This window comes from Chiloscyllium plagiosum, unplaced genomic scaffold (genome assembly GCF_037043375.1).
Source record: "Chiloscyllium plagiosum isolate Xiang-an unplaced genomic scaffold, Cpla_swu_hap1 HiC_scaffold_12, whole genome shotgun sequence".
Taxonomy (NCBI): Eukaryota; Metazoa; Chordata; class Chondrichthyes; order Orectolobiformes; family Hemiscylliidae; genus Chiloscyllium; species Chiloscyllium plagiosum.
The window spans coordinates 77,747,096-77,772,347 of NW_028270150.1; the positions used below are offsets into that span (position 1 = coordinate 77,747,096).

The 25,252-nt window shown below is 39.3% G+C and overlaps 1 protein-coding gene across 1 annotated transcript in view; it reads left to right on the top strand.

The window, feature by feature from the left end:
* Positions 1–24,866, top strand: part of LOC122555490 (ribose-phosphate pyrophosphokinase 2-like) — a 45,279-nt gene extending 20,413 nt beyond the window's left edge. Inside the window, exons 3-7 of the mRNA XM_087992959.1 lie at positions 6,760–6,858; positions 9,032–9,156; positions 9,494–9,667; positions 16,328–16,487; positions 16,576–24,866. Coding sequence (XP_087849085.1) covers positions 6,760–6,858; positions 9,032–9,156; positions 9,494–9,667; positions 16,328–16,487; positions 16,576–16,668 — 651 coding nt within the window. The 3' untranslated portion in view covers positions 16,669–24,866. The remainder of the gene's footprint in view (positions 1–6,759; positions 6,859–9,031; positions 9,157–9,493; positions 9,668–16,327; positions 16,488–16,575) is intronic.
* The last annotated feature ends 386 nt before the right edge of the window (positions 24,867–25,252 follow it).

Consider the following 25,252-nt stretch of genomic DNA (forward strand, 5'->3'; position numbering starts at 1 on the left):
ACTCCCCCCACGCCCCCATAGGCACATACACACGTGCAGCCATGCATATAAGTCTGAGGGGTGAATGTGTAAATGCAGAATTACATTTTATTTTGCTCAAAAACTCCGTGAGTCCGTGAAAGATTCTGTAAATCAGTTCTTTTGGTTAGAATCAGTCTGAACATTAGGGCACAAATAGTCTCACGCAGGGCAAGCTCACACCTTAAATGCATTATCTGGGCAAACCTATTGTTAAAGTTCCCTTGAGAATGTAACTTTTAAAAAGTTCTGCAATTTTTTTTTTCTCTCTGGAAAATGTAGGGGATGCTGGATTCTCAGGGGAACATAGCACGAACATAGCTCTAATGCAACGAGGGGTACGTCGGGTTCCAAGAGATCAATTGTGTTATGGGACTCTCCAGTCCGAGGTACAGAAAGACGTTTCTGTGGCCAACAGCGAAAAATCAGAATGGTGTGTTGTCTTCCTGGTGCTAGGGTCAAGGATGTCTCAGACAGGATGCAGAATGTTCTTAAGGGGGAGAGGGGCCAGCAAGAGGTCATTGTCCATATTGGAACCAACCATGTAGGAAGGGAAACGGTTGAGATTGTGAAACGAGATTAGAGAGTTAGGCAGGAATTTAAAAGGAGGTCCTCAAGAGTAGTAATACCTGGATTACTCCCAGTGCTACGAGTTAGTGAAGGCAGGAATAGGAGGGTAGAGCAGATGAATGCATGGCCGAGGAGCTGGTGTATGGATCAAATTTTTTGATCATTGGAATCTCTTTTGTGGTAGAAGTGACCTGAACAAGGATGGTTTGCACCTAAATTGGAAGGGGACTAATATACTGGCAGGGAAATTTGCTACAGCTGCTTGGAGGGTGGGACCCAGGGAGATAGTGAGGAAAGAGATCAATCTGAGACCGGTACAGTTGAGAACAGAAGCGAGTCAAACAGTCAGGGCAGGCAGGGACAAGGTAGCACTAATAAATTAAACTGCATTTATTTCAATGCAAGGGGCCCAACAGGGAAGGCAGATGAACTCAGGGCATGGTTAGGAACATGGGACTGGGATATCATAGCAATTACAGAAAATGGCTCAGGGATGGGCAGATCTGGCAGCTTAATGTTCCAGGATACAAATGCTACAGGAAGGAGCGAAAGGGAGGCAAGAGAGGAGGGGAGTGGCGTTTTTGATAAGGGATAGCATTACAGCTGTGCTGAGGGAGGATATTCCTGGAATACATCCAGGGAAGTTATTTGGGAGGAACTGAGAAATAAGAAAGGAATGAGCACCTTATTGTGATTGTATTATAGACCCCCTAATAGTCAGAGGGAAATTGAGAAACAAACTTGTAAGGAGATCTCAGCTATCTGTGAGAATAATAAGGTGGTTATGGTCGGGGATTTTAACTTTCCAAACATCGACTGGGACTGCCATAGTGTTAAAGGTTTAGATGGAGAGGAATTTAAGTGTGTACAAGAAAATGGTCTGTTTCAGTATGTGGATGTACCTACTAGAGAAGTTGCAAAACTTTACCTACTCTTGGGAAATAAGGCAAGGCAGGTGACTGAGGTGTCAGTCGGGGAGCACTTTTGGTTCAGCGACCATAATTCCATTAGATTTAAAATAGTGATGGAAAAGGATAGACCAGATCTAAAAGTTGAAGTTCTAAATTGGAGAAAGGCAAATTTTGACGGTATTAGGCAAGAACTTTCAAAAGCTAATTGGGGGCAGATGTTCGCAGGTAGAGGGACGGCTGGAAAATGGGAAGCCTTAGAAATAACTAGAATCCAGAGAAAGTATATTCCTGTTGGGTGAAAGGAAATGCTGGTAGGTATAGGGAATGCTGGATGACTAAAGAAATTGAGGGTTTGGTTAAGAAAAAGAAGGAAGCATATGTAAGTTATAGACAGGATAGATCGAGTGAATCCTTAGAGTATAAAGGCAGTAGGCATATGCTTAAGAGGGAAATCAGGAGGGCAAAAAGAGGACATGAAATAGTTGTGGCAAATAGAATTAAGGAGAATCCAAAGGGTTTTTACAAATATATTAAGGACAAAAGGGTAACTAGGGAGAGAATAGGGCCTCTCAAAGATCAGCAAGGTGGCCTTTCTTTGGAGCCGCAGAAAACTGGGGAGATACTAAACGAGTATTTTGCATCAGTATTTACTGTGGAAAAGGATATGGAAGATATAGAAAGTAGGGAAATAGATGGTGACACCTTGCAAAATGTCAACATTACAGAGAAGGAAGTGCTGGATGTCTTAAAACGCTTAAAGGTGGATAAATCCCCAGGACCTGATCAGGTGTACCTTAGAACTTTGTGGGAAGCTAGCGAAGTGATTGCTGGGCCTCTTGTTGAGATATTTGTATTATCGATAGTCACGCGTGAGGTGCCAGAAAACTGGAGGTTGGCTAACGTGGTGCCACTGATTAAGAAAGGCGGTAAAGACCAGCCAGGGAGATATTGACCAGTGAGCCTGACGTCGGTGGTGGGCAAGTTGTTGGAGGGAATCCTGAGGGACATGATGTATGTGTATTCGGGAGGCAAGAACTGATTAAGGATAGTCAACATGGGAAATCATGTCTCAGAAACTTGATTGAGTTTTTTGAAGAAGTAACAAAGAGGGTTGATGAGTGCAGAGTGGCAGATGTGATCTATATGGACTTCAGAAAGGTGTTCAACAAGATTCCCCATGGGAGACTGATTGATTAGCAAGGTTAAATTTCATGGGATACAGGGAGAACTAGCCATTTGGATAAGAACTGGCTCAAAGGTAGAAGACGGAGGGTGCTTGTTGTGGAGGCTTGTTTTTCCAGACTGGAGGCCTGTGACCAGTGGAGTGCCACAAGGATCGGTGCTGGTCCTCTACTTTTTGTCATTTACATAAATGATTTGGATGCGAGCATAAGAGATACAGTCAGTAAGTTTGCTGATGACACCAAAATTGGAGATGTAGTGGACAACGAAGAAGGTTACGTTAGATTACATCAGGATCTTGATCAGATGGGCCAGTGGGCTGAGAAGTGGCATATGGAGTTTAATTCAGATAAATGCGAGGTGCTGCATTTTGGGAAAGCACATCTTAGGACTTATACACTTAATGGTAGGGTCCTAGGGAGCGTTGCTGAACAAAGAGACCTTGGAGTGCAGGTTCATAGCTCCTTGAAAGTAGAGTCTCAGGTCAATAGGATAGTGAAGGAGGAGTTTGGTATACTTTTTTTATTTGTCAGAGTATTGAGTACAGGAGTTGGGATGTCATGTTGTGGCTGTACAAGAGATTGGTTAGGCCACTGTTGGAATATTGCATGCAACTCTGGTCTCCTTCCTATCAGAGGGATGTTACGAAACTTGAAAGGGTTCAGAAAAGGTTTACAAGGATGTTGCCAGGGTTGGAGGATTTGAGCTTTAGGGAGAGGCTGAACAGGCTGAGGCTGTTTTCCATGGAGTGTCAGAGGCTGAGGGGTGACCTTTTCGATGTTTACAAAATTATGAGGGGCATGGACAGGATAAATAGGCAACGTCTTTTCCTTGGGATGGGGGAGTCCAGAACTAGAGGGCATAGGTTTAGGGTGAGAGGAAAGATATGGAAGGCACCTCAGGGGCAACTTTCTCATGCAGCGGGTGATATGCGTATGAAATGAGTTGCCAGAGGAAGTAATGGAGGCTGGTACAATTGCAAGATTTAAGAAGTATTTGGATGGGTATATGAATAGGAAGGGTTTGGAGGGATATGGGCTGGGTGCTGGCAGGGGGGGCTAGATTGAGTCAGCACGGCTGTGTTAGACTGAAGGGTCTGTTTCCATGCTATACATCTATGACTCTACATACAAAAGAACTGAAACCAACATGTTCATTTTGAAAGATGAGAGTTAACAAATAATCCAGATCTTTTTCAATATGTAATTTCATTTACATCACACTTTAAACATTTGTGATAAATTCTGTGTCTTACGATCTTATACTCCACAACCACCTGATGGAGCAGTGTTCCAAAAGCTAGTGCTACCAAATAAACCTGTTGGACTATAACCTGCTGTTGAGTTTTGAAGATTATCTTGTTTTAGTTAATGATTCACATGGAAATTCAGGCTGAATTCTTCCCTTAAAATTTGGTTAACTCTCGGGTACAAATTATTAAACTGGTTGATATTTTAAAATCACCTAGTCCATTCATGCGTAATGCAAATAGCATTAATTATTGGTAATGACAGTTTTATGCAGGTTAATGTTTGCATTGTGTTCATCTGTTAGAATTGACATCAGAAAGTTAGTGTTTTGATTTGTGCAATTCAGTGTCAAGCATTTTGACCTAAAATCATTTGAAGTACATCCTAGTGGATAACCAGTGATCTCAAATAACATTCTTTTCATCGCAGTAGGGTTTGTGTTTTTTTTCTTAACTTTAGACAATCAGATTTCTCTCTTGCCTGATTTGCATGATGCAAATTGTGAGAGCATGTGTGAATCTGTAGAATTCTTTACCACAGAGGGTTGTCAAGACTGAGTTGTAAATATACTCAAGGCTGAATTAGACAAATCTTCAATCACTGAGTGAATAAGGGCTGTAAGGGAAAAGGCAGGAAAGTGGAGTTGTGGATTATCAGAACAGGCAGAACAGAGTTGATGGGCTAAATGGCCTACATTTCAGGCATCTTATGGACTTCTCTCTCCTAATTATGCAAATAAATGTATAATTTTGTTAATCTGATAACTGCAATGGTAAACTTCCAACTTCTCAAGCAAATAACCTTAAGTACAAATTGTTCAAATATATTAATGATTGTCATTTGAGGAACATTGCTATGTCCAACTACTGTTTAAAATTTGTTTCCATGGTTTGTGCTTTTACAAATTCATCTCACCAACATTTACCAGTGGCTCTCAACAGTTCTCGGGTTTTCTGAATTAATAGATCTCATTTTTCAGTTAATTGAGTAGCTCAGATGTCGAATTTACTCCTAAAATAGAATAAAATGACCCTTTTGATATCAAATACAACTGGTCTGTTGTAATATTTAAAAAGAAAATTCAGCTCATTTAATAACCATTGACAAGAACCCTTTGTATTATGCTTGTTGAAAAGACTAGGATGTCCAAATGGTATACAGGATAAACTAATTTTACATGTTTTTCAACAAATTGACTGAGTTGAACATCAGTTTAAATGTTACTTTATTTTCTTCAATTAAGTGGATTGTTTCTCTTGGTGAAATAAATAGAAGTTAACACTAAATTCTCTTTGAGAATCAGTGAAGTGCTGCACAAGGACTTCATGCTAGCATGTGAAAAATACTTGGTCAATCTTTCTGGCTGCTTATTACCATTTTTAAGCTTTACTCATATTTAACTGAATTCTGAGTCAAAAACTAGCACAATTGTGCTACAGTGCTTCATTTACTAAGTTTTAATTATAATATTTTGATCAGGATTTCTAAATTCTAAAGTAAGTTTATAAATCTGTATCATATTAGGTTTACTAAAACAGATTAGTCTCTTGTTAATGAGTTATAACACAAGTGTTCCCATTTTGACACACTCTAGTCTTGCCTAGCCTTGAACTAGTGGCAGTTGTGTCCAGTGTTCTTCTAGTGTCATGAGAATTACTGTAAAGTTGGACTTAGGATGACTTAATACACTGTTAAAGTCTTTATTCCACACATAACTGGTATGTTTGACTTGAAAATTACCAATGCCAACAGTCAAAATTAGGCAACATTCCATTCCCCAGTGCTATTGTGTCTTCATTTGGACATTATTCACGTACCAGAGGGAGAGTGAAATATACACTGTCGAGTAGGCACATTGACGATGAGTTTGTATTTTACATGGTATGTGATATAGGAATTTCCTTTTGGTTTTTGAGTTCTGTTCTTGTAGGTTTATGCCTTGCTTGAAATTGACTTGTCAAAAATGCAGATACTTGGAAATCTTAACAAAATGTATTGTAAAAAAGATTGCGCACCGAACCTATCTTCAATTGAAAGTCTTGAGTTCCAGTTTCCTGGTTGTTACCAATCTGCCCTACGTTTACTTTCCTGTATAATGCAAAGGATTTTTCATGAGTTAGTCAAGAAAGCTAAATCCAAGAATAATACCCTATTAATGGTGACTGAAATGAAGTTCCACAGAATTGCAGCTTCAAATTGGTTGTCTGTATCACAGCTTGCCACTAAAAATTGATGGCTGGAATTGGTTCTTTCTTCAGAATATGAAACTTGTTTTGAAATCTGGAAAAACTGATAAGTTGGACCAGGCTGATAGTGACTAAGTTTGGGCTTTTAAGCAGAAAGTGAGTCACCTCACTTGAGAGATTTGAGCCCTTAGTCCTCATTTTGCAGTAATAGCTACATTAGCATGCTATATTTCATGAAGTTCAACACTCAGGTCGAGTATTTCACTGTTGTGTATGGCTTTCCTTAACCATTTCCATTCAAGTAATTGTCTTCATGCCTTCTCAATCAACATAGGTCAATACATTTTCAGTTCAACCCATCAGTGATGCTAAATCTGCATTGTTAGAAAGTACTTTTGAGGTTAGATATATTTGACAGTGACTCTGATGGAGTGCATTAATGACCCAAGGTGGGATAACACATTCCAGGAAACAGTGTCGTTCAGTAATGTGGATTTCCATTGAATGCAATGTAACTCCAACTTGATTTATTACAGGAGAATTAACCAGTTCCTGAAGAATCCTGACAGATTGGAACATTATCTGGGCTGAATTCATGCATTTGTGCTGTCGGAGATCTGACTCACATCTGTCTTCTTTTAGAGTCGTGCCCCAATTTCAGCCAAGCTTGTGGCCAACATGTTGTCAGTTGCTGGAGCAGATCATATCATCACCATGGATTTGCATGCCTCTCAGATACAGGTTGGTATAAAGCATTACATCATTTTAGTCAAGTATTAGCAGCTAGACTTCATATTGACTACCTAACCATGCCAAGATATCTCTTATTAGGCAATATTTTTCGAAAAAGGTCTAACGCGATGCAGTGTGTGAACTCTTCTTGGCCACATGTTTGTTAATTAACTGCACAATTTGTTTATTTTGTGTCGTCAATTGGAAACAGCAAGAGTTACTCGCTGCAAAAAAAATCTGTTCTTGATCAAAGAAAACCACATTTTGAAGGAGCACTTGACAAATGCCACTGTTGGGTGGTAAATCAGGGTCACATTTTGTTTTTGATATGCTCTGTGAGTTGGTGCAAGCTGATTAGAGTATTCTGCAAATGATAGCTGAGCTTTATTAGAGTTTCATTTTAGTCTGCTACCGGGACAACAGGGATTTGACTTTGAGCATTCCACCATTTGAGCATTGTGGTCGACCTCTGATTAGTAACGGATGATTTCTTCAAAAGTGCAAATCAACATATGTGGTTAATTATCAAAGGCAAAAATAGTTGTCGATGTAGGTGTAAATCAACCCTCCTCTTAAACAGGGAGAGCTTCAGGTGCAATACATAAAAATGAATTGAGAGTCTTCCCTCAAGTATTCTCTTTAATGAATACCTGCCACTTCCCCCAAAATCGATCTAAAATTTGTAGAGAACACGATGTGAAGACAAAAAAACAATGCACTGAACTGAATTTTCAAACGTCTGTTATGGACTAGGCCAGACCACGCACAACATTCTTAAGCAGGCAGTCCAAACCATAACTTTGCAATTTGTATCGTTAAGTGCACAGTGAAAATTACCCGGAGTGAGGTAGCTAGGTTGACTACCAGGTTTTAAAACAGACAAAAATTTATTCACAAGATTACACAATGAAACGCAAAGAACAGAATAAAGAACCCCTACACAACTCAGTCTATCTAAACTAAATTATGCTGATCTGAATATACACAACAGTCCCAATAAGCAAACCCACTTGAACAAGTGAAACAGATGCTTACAGGTTGAAGTTAAAGCAAAAAGAGAGAGAGTTTGTTTTCACACAGCTCACTGTTGAACTCCCAGCTAGTTCTGGACTGAAGTAAACTGCTCAGCGAGAGAACTGACCCCACCCCTTTCATTATCCAGGTCACTTCTAAATATGACCACTTTGGCCTGATTACATATAAAAAAGCTGAAAATGTGTTGCTGGAAAAGCACAGCAGGTCAGGCAGCATCCAAGGAGCAGAAGAATTCCTGATGAAGGGCTCATGGCCGAAACGTCGATTCTCCTCCTTGGATGCTGCCTGACCTGCTGTGCTTTTCCAGCAACACATTTTCAGCTCTGATCTCCAGCATCTGCAGTCCTCACTTTCTCCTACAAATAAAAAAGGCCTCTCAACACCCTTTAATCTCTGTACCAAGCCAGTCTAATCAGCACAGAGAGCGGTTTATTGCCCCTCTGAAAAAAAACCCAAGGACTTAGTATCCTTGAGAAAAGGAACAGTTTTTAGAGAAAAGTAACCAGCTTTGTGACACATTGACCAATACGCTGCTGTTGGGATATTATGCAATGTGATTTAGATGTCTGTGTAAATGGCAAAATGAGTCACTGATTTTATTTGTAACTGTAATTTCAATCAAGTTCTACATGTTTTGTGTTTTTCATATTCTGTATGTTCAGTATTTTAAAGGTGATGAACCTGAATAAAAAATTCATCAAAATAGATTTGCTTAAGTTGTAGAAATACAGGTAACTGATTGCATTTAGTGTATCAATTATATCTGCTAATCCATTTATTCTAATTGAATCATTTGAATGGCATGAACAAAGAATTGTCTTTTTATATTTACCTTGGATGAAATGCTTTAATTGTTCAATTGGTTAACTTCCTATCTGCAGAAGCGCTTGGAACAAGTATAATTGAAAAATTTAAATTTGTAACAATGAATGTTGATTAACATAACGAATCAACTTTTTATAAAATTGCTGTTGCTATTACTTGAAAAACAAAATCTGAAGATTCCAGGTAAAGGGTTCAGTGGGCAGGAAGATCCATTGTTCCAAACAAATTTAATCAATAAGCGTTTGGAGACATCATTGAAGCTAAGAATACTGTACATTTAGCCTTTTTCCAAAAACTGATTACTTTAATCATCCTTGAACAGGGCTTTTTTGATATACCTGTGGATAACTTGTATGCAGAGCCAGCAGTACTGCAGTGGATAAAGGAGAATATTCCAGAGTGGAGAAATTCCATAATTGTCTCTCCTGATGCAGGTGGAGCCAAAAGGTGAGTGGTTGAGTCCGGTTATTAATATACAATTTGCTGATTGGTCTGGTTGTGCTATTTAGATAGTCCATACAATATACCAGTGTAGGAGAAAATTGCGTTTTAATTATAATTTCATCGTTCGTATTTCGCAGAAATGAGGGATGCCAAAAAGCAATTGTATTGGGTGCAGTCTTCAATTACAAATTCAAAAATAACATTCCTGATTCACATCACATGTCTCATAGTTTGATCTGTATAATGCTGCCTTTCTTCCAGCTGGAAAACTGCTAAATCTTGAGAGGTTCCAGTTTGCTTACTGATGCTGTAATGCACTTCTTTGTGGTTTTCATTTTAGGGTAACATCAATTGCAGATAGGTTGAATGTTGAATTTGCGTTGATCCATAAAGAGAGAAAGAAGGCAAATGAGGTAGATAGGATGGTGCTCGTTGGTGATGTTAAAGATCGAGTGGCCATTCTTGTGGATGACATGGCAGACACATGTGGGACAATATGTCATGCTGCTGACAAGTAAGTAAATATGAGCAAAATGGTTCCCAGACGATATTTTTTCCAGTGAAGAATGCTGGGTTTGCATGCGTACACAGTGCCGGGGGGAGAAGGAGCATTTGGAAAACCACAGAGCAGATGTTGTACCTTCTGCTTCCTTGAATTGAAGCTTGTTCAAGGGCTTAAAGCTAAGGTCAAATAAGTGTTTGACTGCCATACGTAGCACCCTTGTTCAATTATTTTTAAAATATAGTTTAGTTAGCCAAGTGAGTATGAGCGAGAACAATTTTTTTGAGATTGGCATGTTTTTTGATCTCCATTTATCTTTTTTACATTTTACTTTGATCAAAAAACTCTCCTCTGCTCTAAATGGTAGACTGCTAATTGTAAAAGTGGATTGACCCACAAGAATCCCACACTCTAACCGTAGATCTTCTAAACTGTAATAGTGTCACCCTTCATGCTTTGAAACTCCAGTGAAAGCAAACCTAGCCGTTCCAATATACACTCATGAAGCAACGTTCGAGATATCATCCTAGTAGACCACTTGCTATTGGCATCCATCCTTAAATGAGAAAAGTCTGTACAATATTCAAGGTACAGTCTCACCAGTGCCCTGAAAAACTGAAGTATAACTTCCTTAAGTTATATGTTTAATTCCTCTTATGATTAAGGATATCCTTCTATTAGCCTTTTCAAGTACTTGCTTTACCTGCACACTGACATTTTGTGACTCACGGGCTAGGTTCCTATGTACTTCAAAATGTTGTAGTCTTTGTCCATTTAAATAATAATTTAAAATTATTAAAATATTTTTCCAAATTGAACAACTTTGCATGATCCCACATTATTGCTGTGAATTGTCTTCCATTGTGTGTGAGATTAAAGTGATTGCTGTCTAAAATCAATATGTAAAGTGTTTGTTAAAATCACAGCAAATCTATCATTTACGTTTAGGCAACATTAACCTTGGCACACTACTTGAATGCTTTTTCTCTCCTATTCTGATGACCACCTCTCTAATAAGGAAAGTTTTTCACCACCATGTTCCTTCTTCCTTGGACAGCAGGCTGCTAATCAAGAGTGGCATTCTTTCTCTTCTGCACAACCCTGAACATTACCTTCAAGATGTGTTCTACAAAGGGAATAGTCATTTCTTAGTTTTCCATCACCATGTTCAGCACTTTTGCGTGGTTCTCAATCAATTTCAAAGCAGACTCTGCAATTTTGCTTGCATTTCATCAGAGTTTGGTTTGGATCTGTTCTTAATGACACTACAGCACCTGAGAGTGGTTTGTCCAGTCCACAGTAGAAGAGTTGAATAATTATTAAAAGGAACCGTCTTCTCAGACTCTCAAAATCCATTTTGATTGCCCCTGACGAGAGATAAAGTATAGCACTTATGATTTGACTCTGTTATACTCCTGGTGAGATATGACCTTGAAATGCATAAGAAAGGTATCTGCTGCATTGCCTGTGCACATTTGTAAAACAAAAGGTTAATTTACCCATGAAGGATTCCTCATGCCAATGGAAGTAAAACCAATAGACCAGGTTTTATTCTTTAAACTTTCACTGCAACAAACTAACTAAAAACAGCACAATTCGGACAGCAATTAAAAGCTGAAGGATATTTTAAATAATATAAATATGCTTTAAATAGTTAATATGGCAAAGTTACACCTGACATAATTACAGCTACTTGCATTGCTTTGGCAAAAATGTAGTAGCATAAGCAATCTGTTTTATAGCCTAGCTTTGTTTTGTAGGATATGACCCTTCTTCCCGTCAAATTCTTTCAGCCCTTGAACCATGTTCGCCAGCAGCTATATTTTATCCAAAATCCCTGGACATGATTACCACCGACAAAGTAAACCCCCTCTTATTCCTGAGATGGTATCCCTGGTCACATGGGTTCCCAGATATTTCCCCTTTAACTTTTTAATTGGTCTGATGGTGTCTGCTGCTGTTTCAGTTTTGTCACTGAGTCTTGTCCAATTTACAGTTACATGACACAAGATAATACAGATTCTCTTGTGAATGACCTGCTTTGCCACAAGGATCTAATTAAAACCTGCCAAACATAAAGCTGTTTCATTAAGAGAGAACATTGCTAATTTTTCTCTCATAAAATTTGTGTTCTGAACTGTCAAACAGGAACATAGCTAAAACCCAACCCTACTGCAGTTGGCTTCCTTGTTACCTTTGCTTCTCAAGCTGTTCATCCCCATGGCAACCTTGGGTCGTATGGCTATTTGTTGTAACCTAAAGATGTTATAATCAGGAAACTTACCTTTCAATATACTTCCCAGCCTGCCCTGATCTTAAAGGACATATTGCACAGAAAGGAAATGGCAAGATTTATTGAAAACACATATTGTGAATTGAATAAACATAACTGGAAGGCCTTAAAGTTACTGTTCATGAGCATTTACCTGACAAGTTGTCTTATTTCAAAATGGATCTCTAGAGTCTAAAAGTGGCGTCATGGATCCTAAACAGAAGGAAAAGGAGCAAGATCTGGATTCTCGATATGCTGAAAAATCAAATCATTTGTTTAAACAAAATAAAATGTGTAGAATTTATAAAGAAATACAGGACCCAGTGTTTTACACTTTTCCATGGTGACTGTCCTATGCAGATAACTTCCTGGGAATCGTAATGGGAATATGTTTTATAGTCACTGGACTATTATTCCAGAGGAATAGTCCAGCTTTCAGCGCACAGGTTTAAATCACACTGTGGCAGATGGTGAAATTAAAATTAATTCAATAAAGTCTGGAATTAAAAGCTCATCTCAGTAAAATGAAATTAATGTCCCTTACGGAAGGAAATTTGCCATCTTTACCGGTCTGGCCTTCACATAACTCCAGAACTTCAAACTATTCCATTCAAGGTCAGTTAGGAATTGTTTTTGTCAGTGATGGCCATTTCTGCTGAAAGAACTTTTTAAAATCAAACTTTACCCAAATTGTATCTGGTTAATAACGTGCTGTGGGAACTTATAAAATTATAAAGTGGCAGTACAGAAAAATCTCCACTGAATTATATCTGGAACTTTCTAAATCTCATTTACTCCAATGGGGACAATTCCTTGCTCCTAAAAGGTACATTATGTCACTGCAGAACTAATTGCTTGCCAAACAGCATAAGCAGCACATGATAGAACTAAACAATCCCAAAGCCAGCAGATCAGATGTGAGCTCTGCAGTCCTCCCAAACCCAATTGTGAATGGTAGCAAACAATTAAACAACTTAAGGAGGTTCCACAAATATCTTCATCCCTCAGTGATAGAGTCAGAAATATGAATGAATGCACAAGGTAAGTCTGAAGCATTCACAGCAATCTTCAGCCAGAGTGCTGAGTGGATGATCTATCTCAGCCTTCTCCAGTGGCCCCCACCATTACAGATGCCAGTCTTTAGCCAATTTGATCCACTCCACACGATATCATAAAATGGTTGGAGGCACTAGATGCTCCAAAGGCTATGGGTCCTGACAACATTGCAACAATAGTACTGAAGGCCTGTGCTCTGGACCTTTAGACTAGATTCCCTACAGTGTGGAAACAGGCCCTTCAGCCCAACCAGTCCACACCGACCCTCCGAAGAGTAACCCACCCAGACCCATTTCCCTCCAACTAATGCACCTAACACTACGGGCAATTTAGCATGGCCCATTCACATGACCTGCACATTTTTGGACTGTGGGAGGAAACCGAAGCACCTGGAGGAAATCCACGCAGACACGGAGAGAATGTGCAAACTCCACAAAGACAGTCAACCGAGGCTAGATTCAAACCTGGGACGCTGGTGCTGTGAGCAGCAATGCTAACCACTGTACCGACCTTGCAACTCCCCTGAACCAATCTGTTCCAGTACAGTTACAACAGTGGCATCTTAACTCAACAATGTGGATAATTCTTTGAGGATAATGTGGATAATTGCCCAGGTATTTTCCACTATATATAAAAAAAAACAATCAATTACTGTCCCATCAGACTACTCTCAATAAAGGGATGGAAGGTGTCATCAATAGTGCTATGAAACAGCATCTGCTCTGCAATAATCTACTCAGTGACATCTGATTTGGATTCCACCAAGACCACTCAGCTCCTGACCTCATATAGCTTTGGTTCAAACATGGATAAAAAAGCTGAATTGAAGAGTGAAGATGAGAGTGACAGCACATGACATCAAGGCTGCATTCAACTGAATGTGGCTTCAAGGAGCCCTAGCAAAATTGGAATCAATGTGTATTAAGGGGAGGAATTCTCTGCTGGCTGGAGTCATATCTGGTACACAGAAAGATGGTTATGGTGGTTAGAGTTCAATTATCTCAGCTCCAGGATATCTGTGCAGGAGTTCCCAGGGTAGTGTCTTAGGCCCAACCATCTTTCAGCTGCGTCTTCAATGACTTTCCCTCCATCATAAGGTCAGAAGTGGAGATATTCACTGATGATTGCAAAATGTTTGAGTATTTGAGTTCTGAGAAACTGAAGTAGTCCATGTTCAAATGCAACATGATTTGGAAAATATTCAGGCATGGGCTGACAAGTGGCACCTAACATTCGCACCACACAAATACCAGGCATCTCCAGTTTAAAAAAAAAAGCCATCTAACCACTTCCTTTGAAATTTAATGGTTTTACCATCATTCTCACCCAATCAACATCCTGAGGGCTACACTACCATTGACCAGCAGCTCGCCTGGACTTGCCACATAAATATAGTGGCTGGAAGAGTAGGTCAGAGGCTAGAAATATTATGGTGCGTAACTCGCCGCCTGACTCTCCATAGTCTTTCCACCGTCTACAAGGCACTTGTCAGGAGTGAGATGGAATACCCCCCCCCAGTAGCCTGATAAGTGCAGCTCCAACAATACTTGAAGCTTGCCCCTATCCCAGACAAAGCCGGTTTGATTGAACGCTACATCTATAAGCTTCCATTCCCTCCACCATTGACAGTTAATAGCAGCAGTGTGTACAGTAAGATGTGCTGCAGAAATTCAAAGATCCTTAGACAGAGCCTTCCAAGCCCATGATAACTTCCATCCAGAACGACAAGAGCTGCAGATACATAGAAATACCACCAACTGTAAGTTCCCCTCCAAGCAACTCACCATCCTCACTTAGAAATGCCGTTATTTCTTCACTGTCACTGGGTCAGAATCTTGGAATTCTCTCCTTTTAAAGGCATTGTAGGTCAATCTGCAGCACATGATTTGCAGTGGTTCAAGAAGGCAGTTCACCACCACCTTCTAAAAGGCAAATAGTGACTGGCAATAAATGCCAGCCAGCGATGCCCATATCCAATGAGTGAATAAAATAAGTACATTATATTCATGTTAAATTGTCACTCCTGCTTTTGTGGGCTACTGTTGAAGTCTTGAGCTGTCCTTAATGGTTGTACTAATACTGATACTAAAATAGTGTTTAAACTATTTCAGCTTACCACTTCAGAAAATCCAGAATAAGTATGGTTTTAATTTTACTAAGTTCTCTTACTACTCTAACGGATTGCTTCTTATGATCAGCCATTGGGTGTCTGATTCGATTGCCTCTGACATGCCACTCTGGAAGAACTAGGGCTGATCCTGTATCTCAATGTCATATTCCTACCAATCCAGGCCCCTTGATGCCTTCACAAGCTAGAAATGTGTCTATCTCTCTCAAGTACATTCAGTGACTTTGCTTTGACAGCCTTCTGTGGGAGAGAATTCCACAGGTTCAGTACTCTGTAAAGAAATATTTCCTTATCCAGATCTTAAGTAGTCTACACCATATCCTAATCTCTGCCCTCTGATTCTAAATTTCCCAATTGGGGAAAACATTCTCCCTGCAACTAGTTTGTCCAGTCCTATTACAATTGTATATATTTCAATCGGGTCCCCCCTCCTGCTTCTAAAATTCTAGTAAGTATCCAATTGAACCTATCTGTTTTCATAGAGCAGGTATCAGTGTAGTGACCGTCCTACTGCAGTGACTCTACAGTAAATTCATCATTCTTATATAGGGAGATTAAAATGCACGCAGTATTCTCGATGTGGTCTCACCAATGCCTTGTATAACTGCACCCCTACTAAATTCAAATCCTCTTGGAGTGAAGACCAGTATATAATTTGCCTGTTCTACTTGAGTTGACTGGTGTATAAAAGCACTCCGATGCCGTTGTACATTGCACTTCCCAATGTATCACCATTTAAATAATACCCTTTTAAAAATGTTTTTCACATTAAAGTGTAGAACTTCACATTTAGCCACATTGTATTGCATCTACCATTTGTGTGCTACTCTCTCAACTTGTCTAAATCACCTTCAAGCATCCTTGCTGCTACCTCTCAATTCTCAATCGTGCTCAGTTTTGTGACATCAACAAACTTGAGAATTTTGCATTTGGTTCCCTGATCAGGTTATTTACGTGTGACAATAGAAGCAGTGATGGTTCTGGCTAAGAAAGTGGAAATATAAACCATTTACCTTGTTGATCACTGCCTGAAAGCAAGTGCACCATTGTTTGTAAACAGTGAGCTTTGATTTCTGGTAACAAACACAAAACATGCAGAATGTTAAACACGTCTGTTAAACCTTATGGATTTTTTTTTTTGTTTTAAATATCTTTGCAATACCTTGTGTAGTGTGGCTGCAGTTTTTAAGTCACCAGTGTATGTTTTGTTCTTCAGATTGCTGTCTGCTGGTGCTACCAAAGTTTATGCTATCCTTACTCATGGTATCTTCTCTGGCCCTGCCATTAGTCGAATAAACAATGCTGCTTTTGAAGCTATTGTTGTTACAAACACCATTCCGCAAGAAGAAAAAATGACTATTTGCTCAAAAGTTCGGGTAAGATTGACCTTTGTTTGGATTTAATGTGAAAGAATGAGTAATGTATTGAATACAAAGTCACTTAGTCTGGTTTCTTTCCTTTCAGGTGATTGATATATCGATGATCCTTGCTGAGGCAATACGCAGGACCCACAATGGAGAATCTGTGTCATACCTTTTCAGTCATGTTCCTCTGTAAGGTGATGAGACTTCAGACTTACTGAGTAGGTCTGGTCTGAAAGTTGTTATACTGCATATCTGAGGAACCCATCATTTACGTACTGGAATATTGCACACCCAACCAGAAAGGGCCCACTGCTGTATCAAACTGGAAAAGTTACATCCATATTTGCAAGTTGAAAGCATGAAAATATAATGATTTTAAATGTCATGGATTGAATCTTATTTCTCTCAATGCACTGTGGGAAGAACAGCAGAGCTCTGCTTTTGTACTTTTGGAAATGTAATCTTTCATGAAGTGAATTTCTATGAAATCTCAAACCTGTTGATGGCTATGTGGCTTTCTTATACCAGCACACAAGTCTGTTAGATAGTTGTGGCTATGTGCTGATTATGTTTTTTTTAATGTGGAAACAAATGTTTGAGGTGCAACAGTAGTAATAATTACCAACAGACATTCCATGAGATATTAAAACTGATTTGAACTTTCAGACATGGTCAAATATTTGCATTCTGCGGCAAGAGTGAAACTGGCCAATGAACCTTCTTGTTGGTTAATAAGTGAATTCCAGTACCAATACATTTTTTTGAAGTCTGAAAACCGATCTTGCAGCCAAATTGCAATGTGTCAAGTGGTTTAAATAAAATATCTCTGCAGAAACAATAGCTCTTCAATAATGCGCTATCTTTGTCTAGAAACAGTTGTGGGTGTGCGAAGCTAGTAATGCATTCTCTAGTGCGGCAGTTTCATAAGGAGCAAAACACAAGTCCAGCCTCTTCCTGTTTGCAGTTGCTAATGTACAGCTGCTTCTGATAAACAGGGTGTTGATATTAAAGAGTGTTAGTCCCTTTAGAGAGTAGGCAGCTGCTGAGCTCTTGTTTTGAATTTTACACATGGCCTTTCTTAGCTTGGTGAGCAACTTGTTTCAGAAACTATTCAAATAAATGATTTGGGGGCGACTCGCCTAAAATAAAAGTTGAAGCTCTTTATTTCACTATGCGCTAATTGAAAATACTGCAGAGAGCTGGGGAACCTAGAGGAAAAGGTTTTCCGGCAAATGCAAAGCAGCTTTTTGAGTTTGGGGAAGGAGATATCTATGCAGTGAATGTGCAAGGCATTTCTAGTCCTTTGCTGTTTTTCCTGCCTCCTTGAAGTGAGTAAGACGATGAGAGATAACATACAATTCTGACTTTAATTCTTATTTTGTCTTTAACCTTGCAGCATCTATGCAGGATAAAATGTTTCAGGCAACCATACCAGCAGAGCACCTGTGCTACTGCGCACGTTGCTTGGGGTTTCCGTTTAAAACTGTTACACTGCTAAAGCAGTGTTGTGTGTAATTTTGTGGTCCCTTTAAGGTCCCAAGATGTAACTGCTCTCAGTGGCTATTTGCTCTTAGCAAATGCTCAGGTCAATGAAAAATCAAACTGGATTGCACATTCTTGTTTTTATGCTATGTAATTTATTAAGTTAGCCAAATAAGTGAAATTGTGGTAAAGCATTATGGGAATTTTTTGCTGTTCAAATTTAAATTGTGATCACTATTTTGTGAGATTTTTAAATTGTCCTTGATTATTGACTATTTGCTAGTGTACTCTTGTTTTGAGTTGCTATTTGCCAGAATACAAAAGCAAAAGACAAAGGATGTTCCATTTGTTGGGCAAATGTAATTTGACTCAACATATGCTATTTGCTTTTTTTGTGTGACAGTGGAACAGGACTGATGGAGAGACGGCAAAACACTTAAGTTTTAGTAATTATCATTTCTAGATATGCTCATGATAAATTTGAGATGTGGCAGGAGAAATCTTGAGCTTTGGGAGGGATACAAACTAAGCATGGGAATTGAGGCTGGAAATGGCAGTACTGGAAAAAACATTAGGAGAAATAGATGGCATTCTAATACTAAAGACCAATGGAAATAGCTAGTGGTGATTAGGAACAGCAGCTACATGGTGAACATGGAGCATTTGGAAAGGAAGGAAAAGCATAAGATGTAGGAGCAGAAGTATGCCATTCACCCCTTCAAGTCTGCTCTGCCATTCTGAGATCATAGCTAATTTACTCCCCATCCACTTTCCTACCTTTCCCCATAACCCTCGATTCCCTTAAAAATTAAAAATCTGTTCATCTCAGCCTCAAATGCTCTTAGCAAGCAACCCAATCTCAACAGCCTTTTGTGGCAAAGAATAGTGCAGATTCACTACCCTCTGAGAGGAAATTCCTGCTCATCTCTCTTAACTGCATGACCACTACTACTGCCTCACCCCACCCATATGCATGCATATAAACTCAAATGATGTTCCCTGGCCCTAGACTCTTTCCCATGTTGAAGCTATTAGTCAGCATCTACCTTGTCGATTTCCCCAGAGGATCTCTCATTCTTCTAAACTCCAGTGTGTACAAGCCCAACCTACTCTATCTTGCCTCATAAAGTTCCTCAATACCTAAGTTAAACTTTGATTTTGATTTGATTTATTATTGTCATGTACTGAGATACAGTGAAAAGTATTGTTTTGCGTGCTAACCAGCCAAATCATATCTTGCACAAGTACATCAGGCTAATAAGAGTACAGAATATAGTGTTCAGGTACATGAATGTAGCACCATTGGGAGAAAGCTATAATTTGGAAGCTCTGTCTTATAAATACTGTGGGTGGGGTTCTGAAGAGAAATGTGCAGTCAAGGTCAGTTTTGGGAAGGTGATTTAAAGAATTTAGGAGGGCTGTTGAGAATGAGGTGGGATGGTTAGGAAATGGGAATGAAGGTGTCTATTAATTTCTTTTCAGGTTGGAAAGAAAACAGTCTTTCATAATCCATAAGTCCTATCCCCACCAGTGATTAGTTCCAGTATGTAAGCTCTGAAGGTTTTTAAATGTTGGTATCCCTGGCAGTCTTGGATTATATGTTGTCAATTGGCAATCTCAACATTAACCATGCACTAATTTAAATGACACTTTACTGCTCCTGAGTTAGGGTTATGAAAACTGTTTGCTGGAACCTGCTACTACTGTTGGGGGGAAGAAATGCTATAGTCACTTTGCTGACCACTGGTCAGCATGGAGTTTATTAAAACACTTTTATTGCAGTTTGGGCCAGGGATTTGATTGTTTTCATCCTGGACATGTGGCAAACTTTGTAAGCAGATAATTTAGTGGCATTTAGAACAATTGAATCTGGTATAAATAATGGTGTAAAAGGAGGTAACCAATTATTCTTTAAACAGAGTGTGCATTTTTACACAAGCTTTTTGATAGAGCTAGATAATCTAGGAGTGTAAAAGGTGGATGTAACTCTGTGCACAAAATGTTAGCAAATGAAATCTACACGATGGATTAAGCATTGTGAATTCAGCACTGCATGATGTCATTCTAGGATATTAAAATTGCAGAATATTGCTCTGAACCAAATATTGGACTTTGAAAATGTTTGCATTTGATCTAGCAGTCAAAGAGTTTGCACCTATTTGTTCGCTTTGCATCCTTGGAGGATTTAAGGTGCTTTGCAGCTAATGAATTATTTGTAACATAGAAACGATAGTTTGCACACAACATCCAAGACTGCACAAGTAAGCAAGGAAACAAAAATCACCTCAACTTCTTTGATAAAAGATTAAAGAAATCAACCAGGTTTAATATTAAACAGTCACATGGGTCCTATTCAGAGCAATGGGAACTTGCACGAAAAATATCAGATTGACATCTGGGAGTGTTATAGAACAAAGAGATTTAGGGGTACAGGTCCGTAGCTCCTTGAAAGGGCAGTCACAGGCTGATGAAGAAGGTTTTCGGCATGCTTGCTTTCACCAGCCACAGCATTGAGTACAGGAGTTTGGTTGTCTTGTTGCAAGTGTACAAGATGTTGGTGAGGCCACATTTTGAGTACTGCATGCAGTTCTGGTTGACTACAGAAAGGGTATTATTAAACTAGGAGTACAGAAAAGATTTACTAGGATGCTACCTGGATCGGAAGACTGGAGTTGTCAGGAGAGGTTGAATAAGCTGGAACTTTTTTCCCTGGAGACTGAGTTGTCCTTGGAGGTATATAAAACCATGAGAGGCATAGGTAAGGTGGCTAGCCAATAGCGTTTCCACCTGATAGAGGAGCCTAAAACTTGAGGGCATAGGTTTAAGGTGATGAGATGTAAAAGGGTCCAGAAGGGCAACTTTTTTCATACACAGGATGGTGAGTATCTGCTGCAAAGGGCTGCAAGGGATTATGGTAGCAGTGAGCACAATTTCATCATTTAAGAAACATTTAGACCAGTACATGGTTGGCATAGGTATGTAGTGATATTGGCCAAATACAGGCAAATAGGACTAGTTTATGAAAACTGGGTAGCATAGGCAAGTTAGGCTGAAGGGCCTATTCCCATGCTGTAGACCTCTGTGACTCTATAACACCCACATACCTTAAAGCACTTGCCATTGTTTTATTGGTTACCAGGAATCTGAGAGAGTTTCATAGGAACTGTGAAAACTAACCAGACAATGTGTAAAATAGAACCTTGATGTGGTACATAGACAGGCAAGGATCTGAATTAGGACAAGAGATGCCTAAACTACCTTTTTAATCACTGAGTGAAGTCCACTGAGAATGGATTAGAGCCATGTGTACATGTTCAGAGGTTTTGGTTGATTTGGTTAAGATCAGCTATGTTACAAGACAGTAGGAGTGATATTGATGATTGGGCAAAGACACTGAGGAAAGGAATAGAAGGGGGGCAAGGAGATAAAGCTGTGCTTATAAGACACAGAACTGTAGATGCTGGAGAAACACAACAGATCTGGCAATATATGTGGAGAGAAAACAGTTAACATTTCAAATCCAGTGACTCTTCAGAAGTGATGGGAGGAACTAAAACAATTCTGAAGAAGGGTCACTGGACTCGAAATGTTAACTCTTCTCTCCACAGATGTTGCCAGACCTGAGTTTCTCCAGCAATTGCCTTTATATAAAATTCCCACCATCCACAGATTTTTGTTTTATATATGTATGTTTGTCTCCTTGCCCCACTCCCATTCTTTTCCTCAGTGTCTTTGCCCAGCAGCAACACTAAGAAGGCTGTGACAGAAGCTGTGATTTAAAACTTCATCTCTTGATTCCATGGTGATGATACGATTGTAGGCATCAAAAGATTTGGCACAAAATTCTCAGATCCATGTTATTTTCTGATTTCTCCTGAGTTCCACACTCTGCTGTCTTACTCACATCCGGTACTGTCCAAACCACTGGGAATTAGAAGTGTGTAGTACTATATTTATGTAGTTGTATTAAAAATGCCTAAGTACAATGAACTTTCAAACTGGAAGGGCAATTATGAGATCTCTGCTCAGTTGGAGTGTGGTGAAGAGAAAATCTCAGTCCATGAAGCAACAAGACTGTAGAATAGTGGTCAATTTTATTGTAAAACAAATAGATACATATCTTCTGTAAAGGTGCACAACTCATTTAAATGGTGTAACTGATTTTTGTGCAGAAAAACATGCTTAAGGGTATATCTGCATTGGTTTATAACACGGAAAGGGGGCGGGGGGGCTGAAACAATTGGTGATAGCATTTTTCTGCAGAAAGATATAGAAGAGAAAGATCCTGCCTTCGATTTAAGGGATGTGGGTGATGGCACATTTATTGCTTGGCTCCAGTTTCCCTGAGACATTGGTGGCTTTGACTTGCTGCAGTTCAGCTTTACAAAACTTTGCCCCTGTCATTGAAGGAATGGCAAGTCGGGGATGACGTGTGACTTGTAGCTCACGGAGTTCCCATGATCTTCCAGTTTTATTTTGTGGTGTTGATTAAAGTGCTGCAAGTGATGGTGAAGAAAGCATGGAGAGGCAATCTGACGCGTGCTGCAAACTAAATACTGCACATTATGTCCTTGTTGAAAGGATTTTGAGTTCACAGGTAAGAAAGCTAAGCCAGTGAATAATGTGCCAATAGTTTTGAGGTTCTTGAAGTGCTTCAGGAATTATAAAATCTGAAATAGAGGCAGTCTGGATAAGTGGTGATCCACCTGTGACTCCAAACCAGAATTTGCAGCAGCCTAGACCATGGATATCTGAACTATGGGTCAGACCCCTCACTTTGGTGATGGGGGTTTGCTTTGGGAATCCAGACTATGAGGTGGTAATGCACAATGGAACTCAGACCTAGTTTTGACAGCTGTGAGATCTATAAATGTTGATGTTTTCTTCTGTTGGGATGGCTGAATCATTTGTTTTCTGAGCTTTGCACCAATATCACAGCCAGTAAAAAGATGTCTTCGTCTTTTTAACCCTCTTTCTCCCAAAAAAAGTGTCACACAAAATGTGAAAACTTTAAAATGAGATCAAGTTGGCAAAAAGTTTGTGAAATGCTAGCCTCAGCCTTGGCTACCCTGATTTTGACCGTGGCTCTAATACAGAGCTGTTAATTCTCATATAGGGAAAAATATGAGCATTTATTATATTCCTCTGTTGGAGAGGTATAAATAAAATTAGTCACTAATGGCTGCATTCAGTGACTCTACATGACTCAGTGCAACACACAATAGTAATGGTCTCAAGACTAGGCTGGAATTTAGAGAAAGTGAGGACTGTGGATGCTAGAGAGTCAGAGTCAAAATGTGTGACAATAGAAAAGTGCAGCAGGTCAGGCAGCATCCGAGGAGCAGCAGAGTCGACAGTTTTGGAATTTTAAATTGATTTTGAGGCAGTTTGAAAGATTGCTCCTTGTGCATGTCATGTTCAGGTACCCAGTGTGCCCTTACACCATGTAATTGAAGCAAAAGGTACTGAAGACATATTCATAAACAACGGAGGAGTTCAAGCCAAGTAACAAGGGCTGATGTAATCAAGAATGAAGGCGGCACATTTGGCTAAAAGTGAATAAAGGAAATGTTTGTATCTCCATGCTGGGGCCAAATGCGTTTGATGTCGTTTTTATACAATGCTGTCCCAAAACCCTAGATCAATACAATATGCAGAAATTCTGAATTCGCCATGACCTAACTAAAAATGAGAATGCACTAAGAGTTGTATTCCACCAAAGGAAACTGTTGATGAGTGAGGTTGAGAGAGATTGGGTTCTCAAATCAAAGAATCTCCCTGTTGGAATTTAGAAATAAATCTTTGTTCAGGGGACACCTCAAGAACAATAAGATCCAGGCCAAGGTTTTGAGCAAAGGCAATAAGCTGTTGCAGTAGGAGGCTATAGTAATGGCAATGGCACAGTAGGTTGCAAAAGAGCTCATTCCCTGAACCAACAAGGTAAGTACTCTGTATTTCAGTGCGTTCCTGGCCATGTTTGCAGTGTGTCCAATTTCTGACAGCCTATAACTAAAACATTACCATGTCCAATCCAAATGAATGTCTGTGGAAAAACTAGTCAGATCCAGGCAGTTTGCAAGGAGTGGAGCAAACAATAATGTCTCAGGTTCTGGTAAAGCTCTGATTCATCGTGATGTGCCAACTCACAGTCATGGTAGATCTAATGTTAGTTTGGAAAACCTTTGAATGTGCGTAGGATTTGGAAACAGAAATTGATGTTATTAAGTATGAAGATCTGGCAGAAGAAGAGCATAAGGCACTTCATTGTCCAAATTCCTGCCAATGGGAATTATAAAGGAAATAAATGAGAGTCACAAAGTATTGAATGAGATCACAGTATCCGTTAGTAGAGCAAAGTGAATCAGGGTCTTTGATTAAGACCAATCAACAATGTCACTACACCAACCATTAAGTGGAATTGATAGAGTTGGGATTCGACACACTGGAGATGTTGAGAGGGAAGAATTAATCAGAAGATGATGGAAATTGAAAGAGATATTTAGTCATAAAGAAAAAGAAGTTAGATAGGTTAATTGAAAGTAGGTAGGTAGGAAGGAAGAAGGAATAAATTCTTATTGATAAAAATATCTCCATTTATCAAGAAACAAAGACATGCTGATGTAAAGCGAAGCAATTTTCATTTGTGAAATTACACAGAATCAGCCATATGTCTGTGATTACAGTAAAAACAAATGCAAGCAAATCTGTAACAGTTTCAGGTATTGTTGATGGTTTAAACATTGTATTCTAGGAACTCGTGCATGTATCATTTTTCATTTTAATCTACAAGTTTTGCTTTAAACTGGGGAGGAAGTGGGGTACATTGGAAGTTCTGAGCATAATGGTGTATTGCTCTCTCTGTTGCCCTCACTATTGTGAAGGTGTGAATAAAGTTATTCAATAATGGCTGCCTGCTGTGCATCCGCGTTTTATTCTTTTTTTTCAGTACAGCCTGCAATATTATTGACTGCTTTAATTAAAACAGTATCAATGAACATGTTCTCCTGTAATTCTGCAGAGGAAAAAAAGGCTGGTATAGGTATAAAATGGGTACCCAGATTTGTTCACTTAAATCTTTGACAGGAATTTTGACCTTTTACAGTTTAACAAATGACTAAAACTAGTATTTGATGCAAAAAAAGTTAATAAGGATTGAGTTTAATGTAACATAGCACAGAAGACCATTTGACCCACCACATCCGTGAAATCGTTTTTAAAAGAACAATTCAGTTCAGACATCAGAAGTCCCCATCTCTGTGGTTACTATTTAATGTCGGTACCATGTCCACCATCCT